General features: G+C 41.1%; 1 protein-coding gene across 1 annotated transcript; it reads left to right on the top strand.

Annotated features, from left to right (window-relative positions):
- Positions 1-208: 208 nt before the first annotated feature.
- Positions 209-21,893, top strand: fyna (FYN proto-oncogene, Src family tyrosine kinase a). Its single transcript, XM_083998757.1, has 12 exons — positions 209-372; positions 8,516-8,772; positions 12,950-13,046; positions 13,453-13,551; positions 13,777-13,880; positions 14,282-14,431; positions 14,563-14,727; positions 15,508-15,687; positions 16,141-16,217; positions 16,738-16,891; positions 18,510-18,641; positions 20,254-21,893. The coding sequence occupies exons 2-12, from the start codon at positions 8,526-8,528 to the stop codon at positions 20,460-20,462; spliced, it is 1,614 nt and encodes a 537-aa protein (XP_083854883.1). The 5' UTR covers positions 209-372; positions 8,516-8,525; the 3' UTR covers positions 20,463-21,893.
- The last annotated feature ends 843 nt before the right edge of the window (positions 21,894-22,736 follow it).

Genomic DNA, 22,736 nt, shown 5'->3' with positions numbered 1-22,736 from the left:
CCTAAAGGCTAACAAAGGCCTACAAAAAAACGACCTTAACTGCAATTGTGCGTTTAAGCTATGTTAACATGTGCAGCACCTTCGTTTGACTCAATTTTCAGAATAGATGATGAGCTACGTGAGTTTTATTGTGAAAGGCTTCGCCGGAAAGGGGGTTTGTCATTGTCTCCGGCTTGCCAGCAGTCGCCATCGTCATCATCTGTACGCACGGCGGCGACAGGACTTCTTGAATCGGCAGCAGGGACGGGTCTCCCACCGCTACTCCGGCTCAATGCGAAGAAAAAACACTGACAGAGAGTAGAAGAATCCCGGCCAATTTCCACACGAAAGTCTCTCTGGAAACTCCGATGGATTAATCTGATTTTGTCTGTGGTAAGTGCGCTTTTCCTCCCCCCTGTGTTGAATTTCAATTGGTGCACCCGCCTTGTCCCCTATTTTTTGCGCTGTGGACTGCGAGATGAATTCATCTCGGGAGAGAGCCGAGGAGATAAATAACACATTTGTAGGGAGCTGCAATCTGCTCGGTGCTCCGCCGTGGACACGCTGCAGACGTAGCCGCATCTTTCTGACGAGTGACTTTGGCCTCAGACTTGGAGGAGGGGGAGGAAACACTAGGGAGAGAGAGAGAGAGAGAGAGAGAGGGAGAAGATGGTGATGGTGTGTGGTAATTGTGGGTGATGTTTTGCAGTGCTGTGATTGTGGAGAGGGGGCTCTTGTGTGTTGCAGCAGCAGCAGCAGCAGCAGCAGCAGCAGTAGGGATGGACGCGCTGCAGAGCAGAGCTGCTGACCACTGAGGCCAGGCAGGCACACACACACATAGCTAATGAAACGCCACCACGGCCTGCGGACAGCCTCCTGTTGATTTACCCCCAAAATAATTGTCAAGGGCTTTGAGCTAATTGCATTGCCACAGTGTTAACTATCAAATTAAGGCTGCCCTAATCGGGTTATCTGATGTGTCTGGGGGTGCAGCCATCCATCTTGTAGGCAAACACAGGGGATGATATAGCCCACTCTCTGTGTGTGTATATGGCTGTGAGCTAACCTCAGTTTAATACATGTGCAATAAGTTGCGCAGTAGTTGTGTTGTGTTGTGTTGTGTTGTGTTGTGTTGTGTTGTGTTGTGTTGTGGTGCACAAACATGCACACAGCGCCCTGCAGCTCTGAGCATTCAGCCTGTCACTGCTCCATGAATGACTCCACCGTAGTTTGCGTGATATGTATCAAATCTGAATGAAAGGACTCGCACATTATGGTTCATGGACCATGGACATTCCCCCTCTGGCCCTCAGTGACCATACAGGGGCTCCCACTCAGCTGAGGGGGCTGGCACAGGAGCTGCTACTTGTGAATGAAATATGAAATATGTAGGTGTAATATTTAGCCCAGTAATGAATTGATTTATTAAAAGCAAAATGTGTTGATTGGGAAGATAAATAGTTGTGTGCTTGGTTTTGTGTCTGTCAACAAACGTCAGGCAGACAGCCAGGGTAACTACCAACTTTCATTTGGGGTTCCAGTTGATTAGGTGTTTAATCAATTTGCAATTTGAGAGAAAATGAATTTGTAAGAATGCCAAACATGTCACTGTCCCAGCTTCTTCAGTGTGCTGCTTTTCTTTGTATTCACATTATGGTCAACTGATAATCTTTGGCTTTTGGACTGTTGCACCAACAAACACTCTGGGATTGGGGAAACTGTGATAGGGCTTGTTTTGTTGTTTTCACTGTTTTTATGAATTAAATGATTCATTGTAAAAGTAATCAACTATGAAAATACTCATTAGGTGCTGTTACTAAAGCTGTCGTCCATAAAATGTCAAGTTGATGTATTCAGACATCGTGTTTTGTGCAGCCAGAGATATTCAGTTTATGCTATGAAACAGGTTTTGCTTAAAAATGAAATATTCTTAATATAGTTGGTATTTAATTTTCTGTCAGCTTCACTGATCCTGTAATCGGCACTTATGCACCATGCGGCTTGTGGCTCAGTTTGCACTTTCCATCAACTCAAGTGTTATTCCCTTCTAGCAGAAATCTGCTAACCTACATTGCTGTAGGCCCGCTACATCATTATTTCCAGTGGGTTCTTACATTGACCATTGCCCTCGTCTGGCACAAGATTTGGAAAGAGTCATTTAAACCCCCCCTGTCAGAAAGTCTGCTCCTGTTTCTGGAAAAAAAAAAAAACGAAAAACGAAAAAGTTGGTTCAGGTTTTTCTAATTTGCCTTTTTATCCCATTTGGAAAACATCCATGTGCGAGGCACAAATCTCTGACTGGTTGTTTACAATGGGCTCAGTGATTTAACAACATGACTCAACATACTCAACTGTGAACACTGTGACACCAAAGCACAGTAAGGCTTAAACCCACACATACATACTCTATGAAGCTCAGCTGTGGGTTTTATAACTGGCTGTGTTCATTCAGTACGTGAAGAATGCTTTGAAAGCCTCAACACTGTATTTCATTGTGCAGATAATCTTGTTGCTGAGTGAAATGTGTCCATTGTCTTGTTGTTGATACACTGAATGAACTCAGTTGTCTGACACAAACAAATATTGTAACTATTCAGAGAATGGCAGCCATAAGGAGGAGATTGTCAGAGTTGTACCAAATCCAGCAAACACTGCTGTCGGTTTTTACATGCATTCAAACGTTACACAACTGAAAACGATCCTCGCTGGGTCGTTCCTTTTGATTATGTACAACAAGTAGTATTTTGCAGCTGAATAAGGTCACAGCAAATGTGACTTCAGTGGGATGGGTGTGGGTGGTTTGACCTTGTATTGAGGCATGTCAATGATCTGAGTGTAAAGGGACCCACACTCCAAATTAAACAGGCCTGTCTTGTTGAATTGCAAAAATGATTGTGTTCTTGAGGCGATATTGTAAGTTCATTCAGGTCAAATAATGGAGACGTTCCTAAATGTTTTAATGAGCTGAGCCAATGTTTGACACAGTCTATCAGTCAAATTTCAATGCTTTTCTCTTTTACTCAGATTTTTATGATGATATTTTGCATTGCTAATAAAGAACAGAAATAACATCAGGTCAGCTGGTTAACGCTTAGATAGTGTGTCCCCATTACAGCAGCAATTAGCCTATTAATGGATATAGTCGATTGATGGAAAATTCAACAGCAACTCGTTTCATTCTCTGGTTTCAGCTTCTTGAATGTGAGGATTTCCTGTTTTTCTTATGAAAGTAAATGAATATTTTCTCCATTGTGGACTAATGGTTAGATAAAAACAAAACACATTTCAAGGCACCACTGTGACCTCTGGCAAATTATATAAATTAAATGGCACTTTCTATTCTTTTTTTCTTCTCTTTTTTTGACATTTAATAGGCCAAACGATTAATTGAGCAACCTTGGTGGAGACATCAATTGGCAGATTAATCAATAATGAAAATTAATGTAGGTCTCAGTCTCTAGTTTCCATTGTGGTATTATAAGAAAGATTCATGTAAGTAAACCTCTGAGGGGAAAATTCATCTCAGAGCAACGTAAGAACTAGCAGTCGTCTATGGGAGGGAAGGAAGGAAGGAACGTAGAGATCAGATTAAAAGAATACATCAGAACAGGAAGTTTAATAAATATATATTTTTTAAATTATGGGTAAATTATGTCCACGATGATGTCAATACTGGTAGTGCGTCCCTACAGGCTTTATTACACTAAAGGCTGCAGCTAATGATTCATTATTGAGATTAGATTAATCTGTCATTCATTTTTTCCATCATTGATTTATTGATAATAGTATAGGAAATGTCCATAGTCATTGATAAATATTTAATATGTCATAGTTTCTCAGCTCTATAGGTGATGTCATCATGTTGTTGTTGATTGGTGTTTTTGTTTTGATCAATTTATCAGTCAATCATCAAATAGTTCCAGCTCCACGGTGGATTAAAACCAGAGCTCTCAGTGACTTCACACACACACACACACACACACACTCATATCTGTCTGTAACTCAGCATCAGACTGCACATATGTCTGTCTCTCAGGCCTGTCTGACTGTCTCCTGTTTAATCCATCAGTTACGCTGCGCGACCCTGACATGTCTGTCCTTTTAATTTAGTGTATTGATCTCGCGGCTTCACTATAAATGGCCGAGTATCTCATTATAGCTCCCAGCTGTGTGTGTGTGTGTGTGTGTCTGTGTCTGTGTGTGTTAGTATAGATGATTAACACTGGTGTCCATACAGCGTCACTATAAAGGCCTTCATTTCAGTAAATTAATTTCCAGTTAAGCAGGGCAGTTGTGACTAATGTAGTAGCACTAACCCCGTCCTGTTGCTCTTTGTTCACATAATATCGGCTTCTTCGTCTCGCCCCATCTTTCACTTCCTCGTGTGAATGAATCCTTGCCGCAGCGCCGTTGACAAATAGTATTCAACAGATTTGGCCAGACATCAAAGTCAAATTTCAGACTGCATCTTGACCCAATCAAGATGAGGACTTTTTAATATGTGAGCGAGCTTTGCCCGTCTGTGTTTGTGTGTGAGAGAGTCAGTCAAAGTCCGCCTACTCCTTCCCCCTCCTCGTCTCCGCCTTGTGCTGTTAACTGTTACAAGTTACAACACATTATGTAGCTACGAGCCCGTCCCCAACGGACCTTCCCGATCACGCCAGTGTGGTCCTCTTGGAGGCAAGATGTTCATCTGGGCCTGAAAATAGCGTGATGAGGTGGCCATGCGATACCCAGGCTGTGCCACGGAAAGGAACAAGCCCCGTGGCAGTGATGCCATCATCTGCTGTATTCAGGGGAGGGAGAGAGAGGGGGGTTACCACAGGTTAGGGAGGACAGAGCAGGCCAGCATGTGTCTGAAATGATGAAATGCATGGAGAACACCCACCTCACATCATGATGTTGCAGAGCTTTGTCTTGACATTTTGATATGATCCATAGCGTTGAATCATGCGTGTAATTGAATAACAGACAATAGTTGTCCCTTGGATCTGAAAGCCGGTGATGAATGCTTGTGAACCTGTTATTATATTACATATTGAAAATGCGATAAAGCCGCCTGTTGCCGTCCAATACACTTGAGATGCTGCTGATCTCCAAAGATGGCGGATTTTCGTTGCACCTATGCAGCAGCAACTTCAGTCACATGGCGACCTGTGCACAGACATGATTCATATGCAAATGCTTACCAAGCACACAGACGCACACAAAAACAACAACAACATCAGCAACAGCAGCACAAAGGGAACATGTGTAACGAGTGAAACAAGATGGCCTAGATTCTGTGCAGCAGACACATACAGGTGCGTTGAAGCTGTGGTAGTCCCTGGCCTTTTTAGTTGAAGAGCAGGAAGATTTTTATAATCCCCCACAGGCAGCACAATGACATGAGATCTCCGCTCATTTACTCTGATCCCTCCAGGAGTGGAGGCAGTGCTATTTCAATCACCGCAGTTAAAAAGAAATCCGGCAGAAAACACAATCTACCTCTACCACGCTGTCTTAGCCAGTTTGGTTAATATTTCCAAGCCTGTGCAATTCTTCACCAAGACTGTCAAACACTTTAATATGTGACAAGCAGAGTGTTCATCAGACAAGAGGTCGGGTCAGACTGATGTCTCTGGACTGTGTTGTTGTCTTTGGATGTGCACGGAGGGGAGTGCTTCCTTTCTTTTTAAATATGTTTCCATGTAAGTTTAATCAATCATCTGTGAATGCAAATGATCATTTTTGATCAAAATTGTCTATATAATGCCCATTACAAGTGAACTGCTCTTCTTTGAACTTCTCTATCATTTATCAAAACTGTTGTGTGCAAATCTTTCTCGACTAATCAATGAACTGTCAACAGTTGTGAGAAGCTGACAGTATAGTATCCATCAAACAGCCTCTTACCTGTCACAGTTTGTTTTTGGAGGCCTTTGTGTTTCCTCCTGACTGGCAATACGAGACTAAACACGATTCAAAGCGGATTTTCTTCTTCAGATGTACCTGCTGTAAAGAAAGGTGCTGTAAATACCAGAAGATGGGAGATGTAAATATAAATGTCAAGGTAGATTATCTAGAAGAGCAGCAGTCGTCCTCCCCCTCCATCTCATGTTTCACTGTGTGGTCTCGGCTTTGGTTGGGGCTTATGCAGTGTAATGCCACCGCCAGGCTTGTTTCTTCTCCTTTATGGCGTTTTATTGGCAGCAATGAATCACGGTGTTCTCCTTCTCTCTGCAGTTGTTCCCATTCTCCTGTTAGTTAGGTGTGAATCCTGTATTTAGTGGGAATGTGTTCCTTCATTAAGATCCCACGAACACAGGCTCCAATGTTATTAATGGCTTTTACTTGGACTCACACAGTTGGATCATTTCAGTCTGCTGACATCAACAAGTCAAAGATAACTTAAGATAAGATAATGGCAATGCAAAACAGATGGTCAGATTTAAAATCAGTGCAGTTGTTTTAAATGATGCTTTAGTAATCTGCTTTGTGACTTAAACAAATACTTAAATTTCCAAATCCAGCATTAAATGAAGTCATTGTAAAGAATAATGAAATTTCCTGCTTCATTTTTCTGACAGTCCATCAGCTGGTGTGACAATATGAACACCAGCCAGAGCGACTGAGGCGTCCCTGAAAAGATCTCCCATCCGCCATTTGTCTCAAAAGCGAGGCGCTTTATGAATTCGTTTTTGTAGTTTTTGTCTGCAGCAGTGCAACAAGTGACACATCTGTTTACACTCATTTCTGATCTGAGCACTTTTCTTGGTTGTAAATGTAAAACAGACCTGAAGGAATTTGGTCCTGTGCTGTGTAGCTTTCCTTGTAACCATTAAGCTCCGGTGTCCTTCAAAAACATGCCTCAGACTCGAGCTCATTGAGGGCAGCAAACCAGCTTCCTGAGAAAAGATTTTAACAACATGACGTGATCATTTTCAGATATTCCCCTAGTTTGCTTTCAGGCATTAAGATGGTGAAATGATAATAATAATAACAGCTTCAGCCTTGATATGATTTTCTTGTTACTTTAATTGTTTGGTTGATAAAATATCAGCAAATAGCTATAATAATGTCTGTTACAAGTTTCCATGGCCCATGGTGACATCCTCACACAAAGAGCAGATGAGGAAAATGAGAAAATATTCACATTTGATTTGAGAAGGTGAAACCAGTAAGATTTTTGTCTTAAACAATTAATTGAAAATCGAAATATCACATTTTCTATGGATTGACTCACTGCTTCAGCTTGTATCAAATGTTATCTTAATCCTCTGATGGGACTGACTGTGATGTGGCAGGTTATTTTTTATCTATTGTGTGTGTATATATATAGTTTAAGGCAGACAAAGACTGCAAATTAGCTGAAGCTAGACGTCTTATATGCATCCCATTTTCCCATTTTCTGTGGCAATGTTGTATGTGTCATCCCTGTTAGATAAACATTAAAATAAATAAATACTTTTGCTTATCCTTAACCTAATGTTTATATTTATATCATTGCAAAACACATATCTTTGATGATTCTTACTCCACCTGTGAGTCGACCAACTGTGCTTTTTTTGTGTGGATCTAACAGAGCGTTTTTCTGAGGTCAAGAGCAGTGTGATAGTTTCTTCCCCTCACTTTCTCTCTCTCTCTGTCTCTCTCCGTCTGCAGCAGCGCTGGCGTGTGCCCCCGAGCACCACGTCTCTCCATGCACAGAGACTGTAAACAAGTGTGTTTCCAATTAGCCGTTTCCGAAGTCAGCTGGCCCGCTAATGCTGATGAAAGGCGACGGTGCTGTCAGTGGTCTCTCTCCCGGCCTTGTTGCACCGGCTTCATGGGCTACCAGGGCTTAAAGGGGGTGGTGGGTGGGTGGCTCGAGTGGTGGTGGGGGGCATGGGGAGCCAAAATAACGTTGGTGAGGCTGTTCTTAATTGGGAAAGCAGACTGCCTCACCCGTTGCAGAGACTGGTTTAGCTTCGCTTCAGTGAGGCCAAACGCTGCACCAGTCAGAGTCATGACAGTGTTTGCTGCCGAGGGTCTGTGTGTGTGTGCACGTTGACTCTGAGCTGTGAATCTATATCATGGGCGTGTGGCTTCTTGTAAAATTCAAAAATGAGAGAGAATAAATAAAGTGCATGCCAACTTGTAATTGCCGGGTGTAAAAATGTGCTCTTGCAGAAAGATGGAAAAGTAAACCATGGTAAATAGTGCTGTTAAATTCCTTTTATGGCAAGTTAGACTGGATTTTCTCAGCACACAGTATCTCACATCAACATCAGCGTGTACACATATTTACATCAGTGATCACATGAGCCGTTCACTGCAGCTCTCTCACATTGTGTTCCTCTGTTTAATTAGTAATGGAGTTAAAGCAGCGTGTTTAATTTCAGCCTAATTGAAAGATTTTTCTGAGGGCTTTGCAGCTCTCTGAGGAAGCTTTGAAATAATGGGATATTGAATCATAATTTCCCCCAACGGAGACGGCTTTTGAGCTATTACTTCACCTGCGTAATAATTCCATATCTGTCTCTTCTCCGTCTTTTCTCCCTCCGTCCGTCCACAGAGAGTAGAGAATGGGCTGTGTCCAATGTAAGGATAAAGAAGCAGCAAAACTCACTGATGACCGGGAGACCAGCCTCTCGCACAACTCGGGGTACCGCTATGGATCCGACCCCACGCCGCAGCACTACCCCAGCTTCGGGGTCACCACCATCCCCAACTACAACAACTTCCACGGCGCCGCCACACAGGGGGTGACCGTGTTCGGGGGAGTCCACACGTCCTCGCAGTCTGGGACACTGAGGTCTCGAGGAGGAACAGGTGAGGCTGAAGAAACGAGGGGCTGTTAAGGTTTGGCCTTGGTTTTGAAGGCTGTATAATAATGTTTTTGTTTTGTTTTGTTTTTTTACATTTGAATGAAAAACACAATGAAAAACCCTCTGGCTGTAGCTTCAGATACACCAGACATTGGAGTCTATTTTCTCCTCTAACCGGCAAGAAAGCAAATGAGCTTCTCCCCTAAAATGTCAACCTGTTCCTTTAAGACAAGGTGACATTGTAACTGTGAAATATGCTGCTGTCACTAAACACGGGTCAAATTACAAACAGAGCAATTAAAAGAGACATAAAACGTCAGTCTCAAGTTGTAAATGTCTCCGAATACCACACAGTGGGTGGCTGGCTCCAATCCAATATTCAATAAAAGGCTGATGTCAGCTGAATATGTTAAGTGACTACGGTAGTGCGTTTATCTAGTCAAGAGCCGTCACTTAAACAACAGCAGTTTTTTTCATTTTCATTTTTTAAAAGGAAAAGGAACCTAAGAGTTTATTATTGGAGTTGTGAGAAATGTTACTGATTGTCGGAGTGAATCTGAATCTATAGTTACGAAGAAAGAAACACTGAACCTTGAACCATTATACCTTAATCCCTTTCTTCAGAAGATGAAGATTAGACGTTATTAGGAGGTCATCTTTGGGTGGGCATTTAGATTATTTGGGTGGGCAAAAATCACTAAACCAATAGCCAACAAATGAGTTGGTAACTTAAAAAGAACCAGACAGTTTGCAAAACGTGCAAAGTATTAACGATTTTGATTAGACAAACAGGCGTTGCAGCTCACACAGCCGTGTCCGTCTGTCTGAAGAAGTCTCGCTAAGCGCTCTAAGCACACCCACACCTTACAGAAAACTATGATCGCTAAAAAAATTAGCTATAATGGTTATTTTTCAGATTTTTCATTGGATGGGCAGATGGTTCCTCTGGGTGGTCAAGGCTTATCTCTGGGCAGGCAATGCCCAACCCGGCCCACCCTCGGCTCCCCCCCTTATTGGTTTTAGTTAACCAATCCAGATCTGACTATTACAAATGTGATGGCATTCACATCAGCTTCATCTGTAGTGAGTGACTGGCTAATATTAGCATTTTAACATATCAAACTATGATGGAGACCGTGGTGAACATTAAACCTGCTTGTCATCAGCATATTAGCATTGTCACATTGAACATGCTAGCTGGTTAATAGCCTATTATTTATGTCAAATTACAGCCAGGATTTAATTTTCAATTAGACTTGAATGTAGATGGGTTGAATGGAAGAATCTACAGAAATGCTTATTCCAGCCTGTCATTAACAAATTCATTTTCTCGTTAGTTTTTGTTATAATCATTACACATTTAACCCATATAATTTATATGGGCTGGTAGGAACAGACTAAATCCAGGAGTGAGTCCAGTAGGTTTCATTTTCACAGTCGCTGCATCACCAGATCTCACTTTCATCAGCAGTGAGGGGAAACAGTGCAAACTGTGCAGACTGGAGGATGAAGGAGCTCTGCTCTCACACTGAGGAGTATTTCCCTGGTGCTTAGCTGAGCCTCCACAGTGTGTCTTCTTTTGACTGGTGTTAACACAGCGTTCTCGCTCTGGGTGGAAGTCACTCCTGGCGGCTGCTGGAGAAAATAAGCAGCAGCTTATCCCAGTTGGCCTCCTATGCAAAGGGATCCCTCCTCCTTAAATCATTTCAGGGCACTGTGTGTTTGTGTACTGTTGTGTTTGTTTTTTCTTTGCTTTTGACACATTTTCCGAAGAGAAGATTAATTATAGTCACATAGTCTCAGGATTGCAGTGCACTGCAACACTAGTCTGATTGCTGATAGCTGTTTTGTTTGGAATATGTATAGAGTTGATAAAAAACTGTCTCATAGTCAAGAAAGTTTTGATGAAAAGGAGGTAAAAACACAGGCCCTCTTCACCTAAGCTCACCTACATAACAATTACTACCTCCTTAACTACTGTACTAGTAGGATTAGTAGCCCTCAGTCCATGCATTTAAGACATTGGTAAAGAAACTGTCCCATTCAATAATATGATAACACTAAAACTATCTATCTAACTATCTAATTTTACTAATAATTTAATAATTTTCTCTGGTTTCAATATGATTTAAAAAAAAAAAAAAAAAAACAGTAACAAAGCTGTTGCAGTGAGATCCTGATTTGATTTTGTAGGTGAGCTTGTTAGTTTGTCACCATGAAATTGAGTCTCCTCTCATTTTTTTTTCATCTCGTTTTTTTCTTCTTAATAGTTTTTTAACACATTAGTGAAGGTACTAATAGATGACACTTGTAGTAGGTGTAATTACACTTACAAGAGTGTGTGTGTTTGTGTCACATGCTGCATTTGGGACTTAATAGCAGTTAGGATTTTGGGACAGTTTAGTATATTTGGGGACAAAAGCAGTGTCCCTGTGAAATGAAATGAACACTGTGGTGCTCTGATGATTTTCTGTTTCTGCAGAGGATGAATGTCCACTGGCTGCAAGTTAATGGAAAACAGAGTGACCCAAATTATCACCGGTGCTCTGCGAGGCACATCTGACGACCAGAAAGATCAGACAATGTGCTGAATAGTGCAAAAAAAAAAAGAAAAAGCAGAAAAAGTGTTTCTGGGCTGAAGAAAATGTGCTTCGCAGCCTCTCAGTCAAGATTTTAAATATACGTATGATGTGTGATGTATAAATTAACAGCATCTCTTGCTTTGATGTTGACTTCTTTGGGCCTTTTTTTTTTCTGACGGTAGATCCCAGCACAGATAAACACTCAACTCAGCATCTGTGGAGTCAGCAGCACCACTGTGTATGAATAAGAAATTACTCCAAGAGGGCAGCACAAAGCAGCATTCACATCTAAGATTGTGGACTTAAGTTAAGATAAATAAATAAATAAACACACAACTAGGACAGAAGTAGAACAGAAACCTCATCTGACCCCCGGCGGGGAGATTTCAACATGTCTGCTGAAGTCACAGTGTTGCATTTTTTTTTTGGAGATTGTTAGGTGTGTTTCTTTTTCTGCAGTCACCGTGCAGGCTCCTCTTTTTGCTCGCTTGGTAGCTCGGGCTGTCCAGGGACGACTCAGATCAAATCAGAAAATGAAATCATTTTACAGTTACAGGCTTATTAAGAGATACAGGGACTCCAGCGCTGCTCCAAATCACATCAGATAAATTTGATTGGCCCGCAATCTAAACCTTGACAGCTCTACATTCACCATTCCTAGAGAGGCTCTCTCTGCTGGAGAGTGGGGTCACGTTTATCTACATGTAAAATCAAGGACTTTTGCTTACCTGCATTTTAAACATCTAACAATTTCTCCATGTATTTATTAGCCACGTGACTGCAGCTTAATGTGCTGACACTGCAGTATTGATAAAGTAAACATGTTGGCAAACAACACACATCTGTTTACTCATTCAGTTTACATGGAGCAATATTAACATTCATCTGGAGCCGCGCTTGTAACCACAGATATTTACTCCTGCTTTAGCTTTGTTTCTGTTTCTGTCACAAAGTCTCAAGGGAGGTATTTGTCTCTGTAGCTGCTAAATGCTCCACTGTCTAACTGTGTCTGCTCACTGTTTGTTAATGAGGAACAGTCTGTGGCTAAAAAACAACCTATTTAAACTGCAGGCACCAAAAAAATGAACTGAAAGATACTGAATTGCCAAAAAAAGAAAAATACTGATGAATGCAGCTTGAACTATTTTCAGTATCACAAAACAATTTATGAAATATAAAACATTATTGCAACCATAGATAATGATTAAAGACTTTAGATTATCTGAGATTATTTGATTTCATTGTATCTTTGCAAATGACACGTTTGAGATGAAAATTAGATGACATCTGGTTGAGGGAATTTAAAAGTTGGTCTGAACTTAGGATTTCTGTCTACACTGCACCAAGTATGTAAAAGTAAATTATGTAAATTGTAAGATTTGGGTTTGGGGGGAAATGCAGCAGATGGGATGTAAAGAATAGAGAAACTGGCAGTAAATGTATATTTCATTGCCGTTGCATAACAAGCAGCCCATGTGTTGGACAGATGAACGAACCCAACAGTGAAACCACAATGAAAATCCCAAACACAATACTTCATCCATATAATTCATCTCTCCTCTGCTAAACCACCACATGCAACGTTTTGTTTTCCTGCAGGGGTGACTCTGTTTGTGGCTCTTTACGACTACGAAGCCAGGACCGAGGATGACCTCAGCTTCAGAAAGGGGGAGAGGTTCCAGATCCTCAACAGCACGTAAGCGTGAAAACATCTGCCAGACACCATTTTGAGGGTGGCGGTCGTGTTTTCCTCCTCTGTTTTTCGTAAATGTCTGAAAGCAGCATGTGAAACAAAATGTTGTTGCACAGACAGACTCGACCTGGCTTATGCAGCTTGTTCCATTTAAATTTAAACAGATTTTTCATGTTGTAAACCATAAAAATAAATTGTGATGGAGAAACAGTGGCAGGATGCTTACAAATGCAGTACAAACGTAATTTTGTGGCTTTGTTTTCACATTGAGGTTGGTAAATCTGTGCATCCGCCACATTTGAATGTTTATCTGTGCCTGTCTGCGTAACGTGTACATCACGATCTTTCTCTCTGTTTGTTCCAACCTGCCTCCATCCTCCTCCGTCGCTCTCCGTCCTTCTCTGCTCAGCGAGGGAGACTGGTGGGAGGCTCGTTCTCTCACTACAGGTGGAACTGGTTACATTCCCAGCAATTACGTAGCTCCTGTGGACTCCATCCAAGCTGAGGAGTGAGTAAAACTTTCATTTCAAATGGAGCACACACACACACACACCACTCACCCACAAGTCTCCCGTCTCGGTGACACGGCAGCTTCACCAGCGGATATATCATAAATATTTGAGAGCTCATCTCGCTGTCTTTTGTTAAATGTGGCACGGTGGCACACAGAGACAGAATAAAGGCCAGAATATTGAAAATGAATCATCCTGATCCCCCTTTTTTTCCATTCCAGCTGGTATTTTGGTAAATTGGGTCGAAAAGATGCAGAGAGGCAACTGCTCTCCAACGGCAACGCCAGAGGCACTTTTCTCATCCGAGAGAGTGAAACAACCAAAGGTACTTTGATGTGCATCTGCATCGAACATGCTGATGTGTTGAATGCTTTTAAACTCCAGGTAACCGACAGATAATGTGAATGAATAAAGATGGAGGAATGCTTAATTCTACTGTGTAAATTAGCAGTTTATTTATAGAAAACCCAAAATGAAAACAGACATCATGACTTAAAATTCACTCTACTATCATGGCATTAACTATGCAGTTGCTCCATATCCATTGCCCTGAATCTTTTGCACATTGTGCTATATATATATACACTGATTAAGAAAAAAAACTGACACACATCACAGATTCCATAATCCCTCAAGAAAACCAACATTGTGAAGTGTCATCAGATATTTTCTTGACTCTGTCAATTGAGTGTTGTTTTTTTTATCATTGTGTTATGTGTGTGCCAGGGGCCTACTCCCTCTCCATCCAGGACTGGGATGACATCAAGGGAGACCATGTCAAACACTATAAGATTCGCAAGCTGGACAGTGGAGGCTACTACATCACCACCAGAGCCCAGTTTGAAACGCTGCAGCAGCTAGTACAGCACTACTCTGGTGAGGCTCTGCTGTGTTTATTCTTGATATGACATGTACTGTGTTTCTGCTCTCTTCAATTTGCAGTGTTATATGCTTCGATGCGTCTTTAAAACAATTTTGAATTCAAACTGCACTGTCTCAAATCCCAGCCAGGGCTGCGGGGCTGTGCTGCCGCCTGATCGTGCCGTGCCACAAAGGCATGCCTCGTTTGACCGACCTGTCAGTCAAAACCAAAGACGTGTGGGAGATCCCGCGAGAGTCGCTGCAGCTCATCAAACGTCTCGGAAACGGACAGTTTGGAGAAGTCTGGATGGGTGTGTACCCGTTTGTTTTTGGCATCTGCCTTTGGCACAAATGAAAAACTGGACAGCTGTGAGCAGTGTTGCAAAACATACTGTATGTGTTGGATCATTCAACGCTAACACCCAGCTAATGTTACCCACAGGGAGTGTTTGCTTTCAGTGATTTCATTTAACAGTTTAGAGATTCTGCATGATCTCAGTGTCCACTTGTGCTGGAACTGCATTTTTGAACTTCACTGTGATTTGTGATTGGATTCAGGATATGATATTGAAGTGATATGTCTAAATTATTTTCTGTGATTAAAACTCTTGAAGAACTCAGTTCCGACACGCTAATTTAGTCCATTGGACTTCAATAAATCTTCATTTGTCCCACATCCCCAGCACAATGCTCCATGTGTGTTGGATTTGCAGAGATTTGAACATAACCACAAACATGGATTTAACCAAATCCTTGGAAAGTTTTTGAACTTGAACAGTTTAAACTGGAAACATTTTTCTCTGTCTTACTCCAAGATTAAGTCCTAAAAACCCAACATGTGTTTTTTGTGTTATTTATGGTTTAATTTATATAGACTTACGTTATAGTAGTGTATTTAAAGATGTTTACCCTGTGGCACAACACTGCAGCAGCCACTGTTTGTTGTTTTCCACCCTAACCTTTATTTAAACTACCTCAGCCAATGTCAGGGAAACTGATTGTGCTCTCATATTGGAAATTCAACTCTGCTGAAATCCCAGATCGCCAACCTCTGCAAAGCTAACCCTGAACAACCTTGTGCTTCTTGTCAGGCACGTGGAATGGCACCACCAAGGTGGCAGTGAAGACCCTGAAGCCGGGCACCATGTCACCCGAGTCCTTCCTGGAGGAGGCTCAGATCATGAAGAAGCTCCGACATGACAAGCTAGTGCAGCTCTACGCCGTGGTGTCCGAAGAACCCATCTATATCGTCACCGAGTACATGAGCAAAGGTAGGTGCAGTTTTTAAAAAGCCTCTATGAATATTACATACACGCACATGTGCACACACCCACACAGTGTATACATAATTCATACCTCTGCATGGACAGTACAGTATGACAGGATGTGTCCTAGTTCATTGCATGGTGCTCAGGTCTATGTCTACATTACTGCACCGTGGAAAAACACAGTTATACAAAAACTAAATATGGTTTCACAGGATAAATTTTGCTCAGAAACAACAGAGAGCTTCAGTTACCACAGCAATAACTAACAAATAAACATCGGAGCCAAGTGTAACTTGTGTGGCAGGAATCCCAGAGTTGATGTCACATTAACTACAACATGTTGCTTCGGTGTGGATCCAAATTTGAGTTGAGATTCAGAAGCTGTGGATGATATGAAACATCAGATCCTTGTTATTGCTTTTTGTTTATCTGGTCCTATTCCTTATTTTATTACAGGGAGTTTGCTTGACTTCCTTAAGGACGGAGAAGGAAGAGGCCTCAAGCTGCCAAACCTAGTGGACATGGCGGCTCAGGTAAACTGCTCAAGATAATCTGAAATCCTCACGCTTGCTACCAGACAGTCCTGATAGTTTATCTTAAACCACTTCAAGTATCTCCAGCTGTTAGCAGCGAGTTTACAGTTTTATTAGGCAACTTCTTGCTTAAACAAACCAAAATGGAAGAAAGTCAAAGGTTTGTTGTAACACAGGGAACTGTAATAGCACACTGTACACTGTTGATCAGTCTGGGTGGTCAAATGGACAACAGATGATCTGTAATTGGTGATTACTTTTTTTAAACCTTTATTTACCCAGGCAAGCAATTAAGAACATATTCGTATTTACAAGTGCAGCCTGAACCAAAGAGCAAAGGCTCTTAGCTCTTAGCAATCAGTCCTTTCATTGAAGAGATGCTCCTCTCAGCTGCAGCTCCACATGTTCTATGATGATAAAATGGCTGAAAATCTACATTAAAATCTTGCTCAGCACAGATTTAATCACCTTGAAACTGTTCAGTGATATTCACTGGGAGAGAAATGACTTTATTTCCCAGGTGGCAGCAGGCATGGCGTATATCGAGAGGATGAACTACATCCACAGAGACCTACGCTCTGCCAACATCCTGGTTGGAGACAGTCTGGTGTGTAAGATCGCCGACTTCGGTCTGGCCAGGCTCATCGAGGACAACGAGTACACAGCAAGACAAGGTGGGAAAATCCATCACAAGATTTTGAGTCCTGTTATTAGAGCAATTAATCCTGTTATTAGTGATGGATTATTAGTTGAGTGTGATTGATGATTATTTTAAATAATGACACACCATTAAAATTGTTTTAGCCTGGGAAGGCAAATGAAATCGGTTGCTAGGAAACATCTCAAATGCTGGCCAAAGGAGAGACAATCAGTTATGTAAACAGAAAGTCACTGTAGCATCGCGAGCAGAACATTATTACATCCAAAAACAGAGTTTCTGACCAAACTACAGTATGTATCAAACTCTTAAATGTAGATATTACTTTGTTTTAGTTAAATATGCATGTAGGAATATTAGAGGTACTGACAGATGGCAATTAAAGATGCAGGGAACAGATTAATTGGATTTTGAGTAAAAATCATAGTCATTAAGTCATAACTTGGTCAAATCTGAACACACAGACATAAGACCAATATTTTTAAATCCAAGGACGTCATGGATTACTACATATTGGATTACTATTACTAAAATTAAAATTTAAAAAAATGAAATAAAAGGCCCAAGTTGGTGCCATTAATTTAACCGTGAGTGAGAACTCAGATTTTACTTCCCATTTACCAATGCCAATATAACCCTTTTCTAGATCTCCACTTTGCAAAAAGTAGCATAAGTTTGTACTCAGAAACAGCCGCAGCAGCCAGAGTTGAAAAAGAAAGAGAACAAAAAGGGAAAGAGTCTGGAAATGTTTTTATATTTAGAGAATATGGTTGGAATATAAATCAACTTGTGATTTGTTTTCATACTTTATCTTTTGTCTGACTTTAATGTCTCTTTAGTACCCCTTTAGCCCCCAACCACAGCATCTTCTAAAAACCTCATCGCCAGAGGAAAAAGTCAGCGACTTTGGCAGATGGTTTATTCCATTTAGTCCATTCAACACACACACACACACACACACACACACACACACACACACACACACACACACACACACACACACACACACATATGCACACATGCTAATGTGTGTATTTTCAAAGTACAGTAAATGAGCAGGAATTTGTCCTGGTGACACTAGTGGAAAACAGAAGTGCATGTGGTTACACAATGGCACAACGACAACAAACTATCACATTTGGTAAAGGCCACTGTGAGGACTTAGGACAGAGCTCGTCTTGTACATGAAAATCAATCTGTCACTTTGTATCTTGTTGGAGGGAAGCGACCGTAACCTGAATCACTCAAAAGTAGTTCTCCTGGGTCTGTGTTGGCAGAGACGTGAACCACCACCAGGAGGACTTCCAGACTCTGTTAGTCACTCCGTCAACATGTTCACTCACTCATTTGTTAGCACTTTAAATGTTTACTCATTCGACCGGGGCCAAACACAAACTGTGACTGCAAGATAATGGAATTTTTCCTTTTTCTCCCTGGTGGGATGTTTTCATGTCCTCACGTCTCCTCACTAATGAAATCACGGATGAAGGAAAAAATCAACACAGACAAGACTGACCTACTTATTTCCTCAGGTTTTAGAAAAGGTTGCTGCTGTATCTCTCTCTGTATTTCTGCTAAAATCACAACAGTGACAGAACAAAACTTTAAAGCGTAATCTCTGTTTGTTTTTTTAGGTGCAAAGTTTCCCATAAAGTGGACTGCTCCTGAAGCTGCACTTTACGGGAAGTTCACCATCAAGTCAGACGTGTGGTCATTTGGCATCCTGCTGACGGAGCTGGTGACCAAGGGCAGAGTGCCCTATCCAGGTGAGTGTTGAGCTCAGTGGATTATGCACTTCACTTCTCACTTCCGGTCGATTGCTCATGTTTGATCTGTGTGTGTGTGCGTGTCTTTGCGTGTGTCTTTGCGTGTGTGAGTCTGCTGAGACCCCAGTCATGGCTCTGCGTGCTAAAAAAAGAGCAGAATGTTGCATAATGTACAATATATTGTGCATTATGCAGAGACATGTTCCCAGCTGACTGCGTGAAGCTGACTGCGTGAACACGTGCAGTGACTCTGTGTTGCTGTTTACCTGCCTACACATCATCGTCGGACGTTTACGTGTCAAACTTCAGTTGCAGAATATTTGAAGAGCAGAAAAATAATAATAATAATAATATCTAAATTATTTTTTTTTATTCAAAAATTGCTATAAATCAAATACCACGGGTGGAAAATGACCACTAGCTTATCATGTACAACTTTAAATTAAACATGCTGCAAACTCATGGAGGTGTTTCACTTATCATGGACAGATGGACACACTGAATGAGTGAAAACAGAAGTGAATGAATTCTGTTCAGCTGTTTCAGTTTCATGGTCCTGGTGCGGTGTGTAATTGTCACACTGTCATGACTCACTGTTACACTTGAATAGAATGGGGCTGCTGCCATTATTTTTTTTAGTATCGCCTGTTCTTCACCTGCTGTGATGCATCATGCAACATCAGTTTTTCGTCTCCGTTTGCAACATGGCGATAATACTGCACTTAAACCATCACTACTCACACTGCTCTTCTGTTACTGTTGCCCCCTCTGGTGGCATTCGTGTAATTCACCATCCACTTATGTGACTCCTCCTCATGTGGGGAGGTTACTATTGTCACTTCGGTGCACAGCTTGGTGTATCTTTGTTAGAAGCAATAAATATTATTCTCTATGTATTTTCTTGTTAAATTGTGTGTATTTTGATTTAGGCTGTACATGCTGTGGTAAGTGGTTTAAATGAACATATAGGTATGAGCCTTTGAAAATAATTTAATTATTGAGCATGAAAGTATGTTCTTCAATATTTGGGAACAGTCTACAGTATGAGTGGGAATTATCAGAGACCCCATGATACAATCATTATATACAATATTATTGTCACTTTACATATTTTACTATATCCTGAGTATTGCAGTAACATCTTTTGCCACTCTGCAATTTATTACTTTTTTGCAAATGTAAATTATGTCCTGAAAGGAAAACTTCAGCACCTGTTTCACCAGCTCTCTGCTCTTATATAATTCATACTGGGATAGTTAAGCAGATAGACTGGCCAACATGGTAGTGTACATAGTGTTATAGTACTAAAAACTCAAATTCATATTTGCAATTTCCATAATCAAAGATTGGCCCTTGATTTATGAGTATTGATACAATATTGCCACACATAGAATTGCAATACTGTGCTGTACAGATTCTTTTCCCTCACCCCTAGTTTACAATATGTGACAAAAATGAAAGCTCAATTTACATGAGTTTACATGATAAATAACATTGTTTGGAATGCAGAAATGATTAAAAAAAAAAGAAGAAATGTAATTAAAAATAGAAATTTAAAGTAATTATTGATACAGAGATGTAAGATAGTTAATGGAAATGTTCCTGTCTCCAGGCATGAACAACCGCGAGGTGCTGGAGCAGGTGGAGCGAGGCTACCGGATGCCGTGCCCGCAGGACTGCCCCACGTCCCTGCACGAGCTGATGGTGCAGTGCTGGAAGAAAGACCCAGAGGAGAGGCCCACCTTCGAGTACCTGCAGGCCTTTTTGGAGGACTACTTCACTGCCACTGAGCCCCAGTACCAGCCAGGGGATAACCTCTGAGCGCCGCTGCCCTCATCTCATGTCATTTCACAGGCTTTCCACCAGAGGGAGCCAGACTCCACGTATTTTCTCTCTCTCGCTCTCTCCCTCTCCCTCTCTCCTTCTCATCCTGTGGCTTTAACGATCATAAAAGCCGAACGACCACCGACTTCTTGACTTCCAAGTTTAACACACACACAGACACACACACACAGAGGGACGGATGAGCTGCTCTGACAGCAAACCAACTATCAATTCAGTGGATGTTTTTTAGGCGAGAGGGGGCGTTTGTGACGACTGAAGAGTTAAAAATGACTGCCATGATGAGTTGTGTAACTTGTATGTAGTGTAAATATAAATTGCTTGTTTACTTATCTGTTTTTTGTTTCATTTTATATTACTTTTGATATTTTGGAAATGTGTGGATTTTTTTTTTTTTAATCCAAGGTTAAAGTTATTTCAGATTTACGGTTCGTAGAGAAACGTGTGAAGCTCACAGTTGGTAACAAATCGTGACATAACAGATGTAGGTATGGTAATAGTTAGACATCGTGGACCGAGATATCTCAGAAGTTTCTCTGGGAGTCCACCAACCTTTTTTACGAGGTTAATATGACGATACTGCTCTCCTCTTCTCAAGGAACTTAGATGTACTATAATACCTGTTCTTGCCTTTTCATGTTTAGTAATATTCTTATAATGTAAGGGAATGCCTTCATGCTTTCTACACACTAACTTAGTGCATCATGGACTCTTCCACCCAAACTTGTATGGCATCTGCACTGGTTAAGTGCATTCATCGCATTTCAGCTTCAGCCAATGATTTATAGATTGACTTAAAGTAACTTTTAGTTCAGCTAATCTATAGGGGAGCCGACTTCCCCTATGACTGCAACCATTGTTCGGCTGACTGCTTATTATACTGACAATATTTTAAAAGTGTATGTTGCATAATTGTATGGCAGCAGGCTGTGTAAGAATACTGCATCGTCTTTTTGCTTCAGCGGCCAAACAAACCAACCAACAAACTGCCACTGACCTGACGGGGAATGAAGGATGCATACGTGTGTTTGTCCCTCCATAATGTGTTCCTGGAAATAACATGTTGTTTACGAGACCAAACATGTTTATTTCGTTCGTATTATTTTCGCTCAGCATTTCAGCCAGTCTTACATGTCTTGTTAAGATTACATGATTATGATTGTGATTTTCCTTTTTTTTGGAAGAAGTTTTATCATCCTCAAGTATTGAACTTCTCTCCCTGGGTGAGAAGGAGCATTCCAGGACAATACACCATTTCTGTGTGTATGTGTTTATGTTGCTTTTCAAGTGAAACGAAAATTAGATTTTGTATCACTTTATTTACCCTAATTCAGTAGGTATACAGAAAATGTTTTGGTCTCTGCATTATTTATTGTCTCTGTCTGTTACTTGTACACAACTGGTTTTGAAATAAACAATCTTGCCATCATCATCATCATCATCCCGTGACTCATATACAGCCATCAGTACTTGTCAGTAACTGTTTTTTTTTTTTTTAATGGTCCCGTGAATGATGGTTGACCTTTTCCCCAGCACTGTATGTGAGAGTGAGTCTTTCTGGTTTTCTTTCAGTCTGAACTTGACATCAAGAGCAATATATGCAAATCACGTAATATAGGCCCGCAGTTATAGTTTTAAAGGCCACGCAGCTTTGCTAGTCAGCGCACAACACACTTTATCAATTTATCCAAATTTGACTTGTGTTTAATGTTTTACAGTTGTTGTTTTTTTTACAGTTTGTATTTCATGTTCCCACTGAAACCAACCTGAAGTGAGGGAAGACAGTTTTTTTTTTCTTATAACTTATTGCATTTGAATATACTGTTGCTTTAATGTAGTTGAGTCTATTTTTCTTAGTTTTATCATATTAAAAATGCTCCGATAGGTGAAGAACATTTAATCCTCAATCATTTTAGACTAAGCCTTGGTTCAACTCTCCTGGCCAAGCTGGCTGAACAACACACGCACTGCATCCTTGGCTGTGATTGGCTGCATCTCAAGCATGGAAGAATTTGCATATAACAGGCTGTGACACACACAAGCCTCTGCACCCACAGGAGTGTGAAGAATTCAGCAGGAAACAGGTAGGTCACTGTTACTCTCTCTATTCACACTTGTATGTGGTGTATGAACAAAGTGTAGCTGTAGTTCAGTGCCGCTGATTTGTTTTGTTTCTTCTCAGTTTTAAGTGTTAAACTAGGAGTAAAGGTAGGAGTAAAGAGTGCATGGTAACTTCTTTTTTTTTCCAGGAGT

The sequence above is a fragment of the Trachurus trachurus genome (genome assembly GCF_905171665.1).
Source record: "Trachurus trachurus genome assembly, chromosome: 22".
NCBI lineage: Eukaryota > Metazoa > Chordata > Actinopteri > Carangiformes > Carangidae > Trachurus > Trachurus trachurus.
This window is presented reverse-complemented; position numbering and strand designations above follow the sequence as displayed.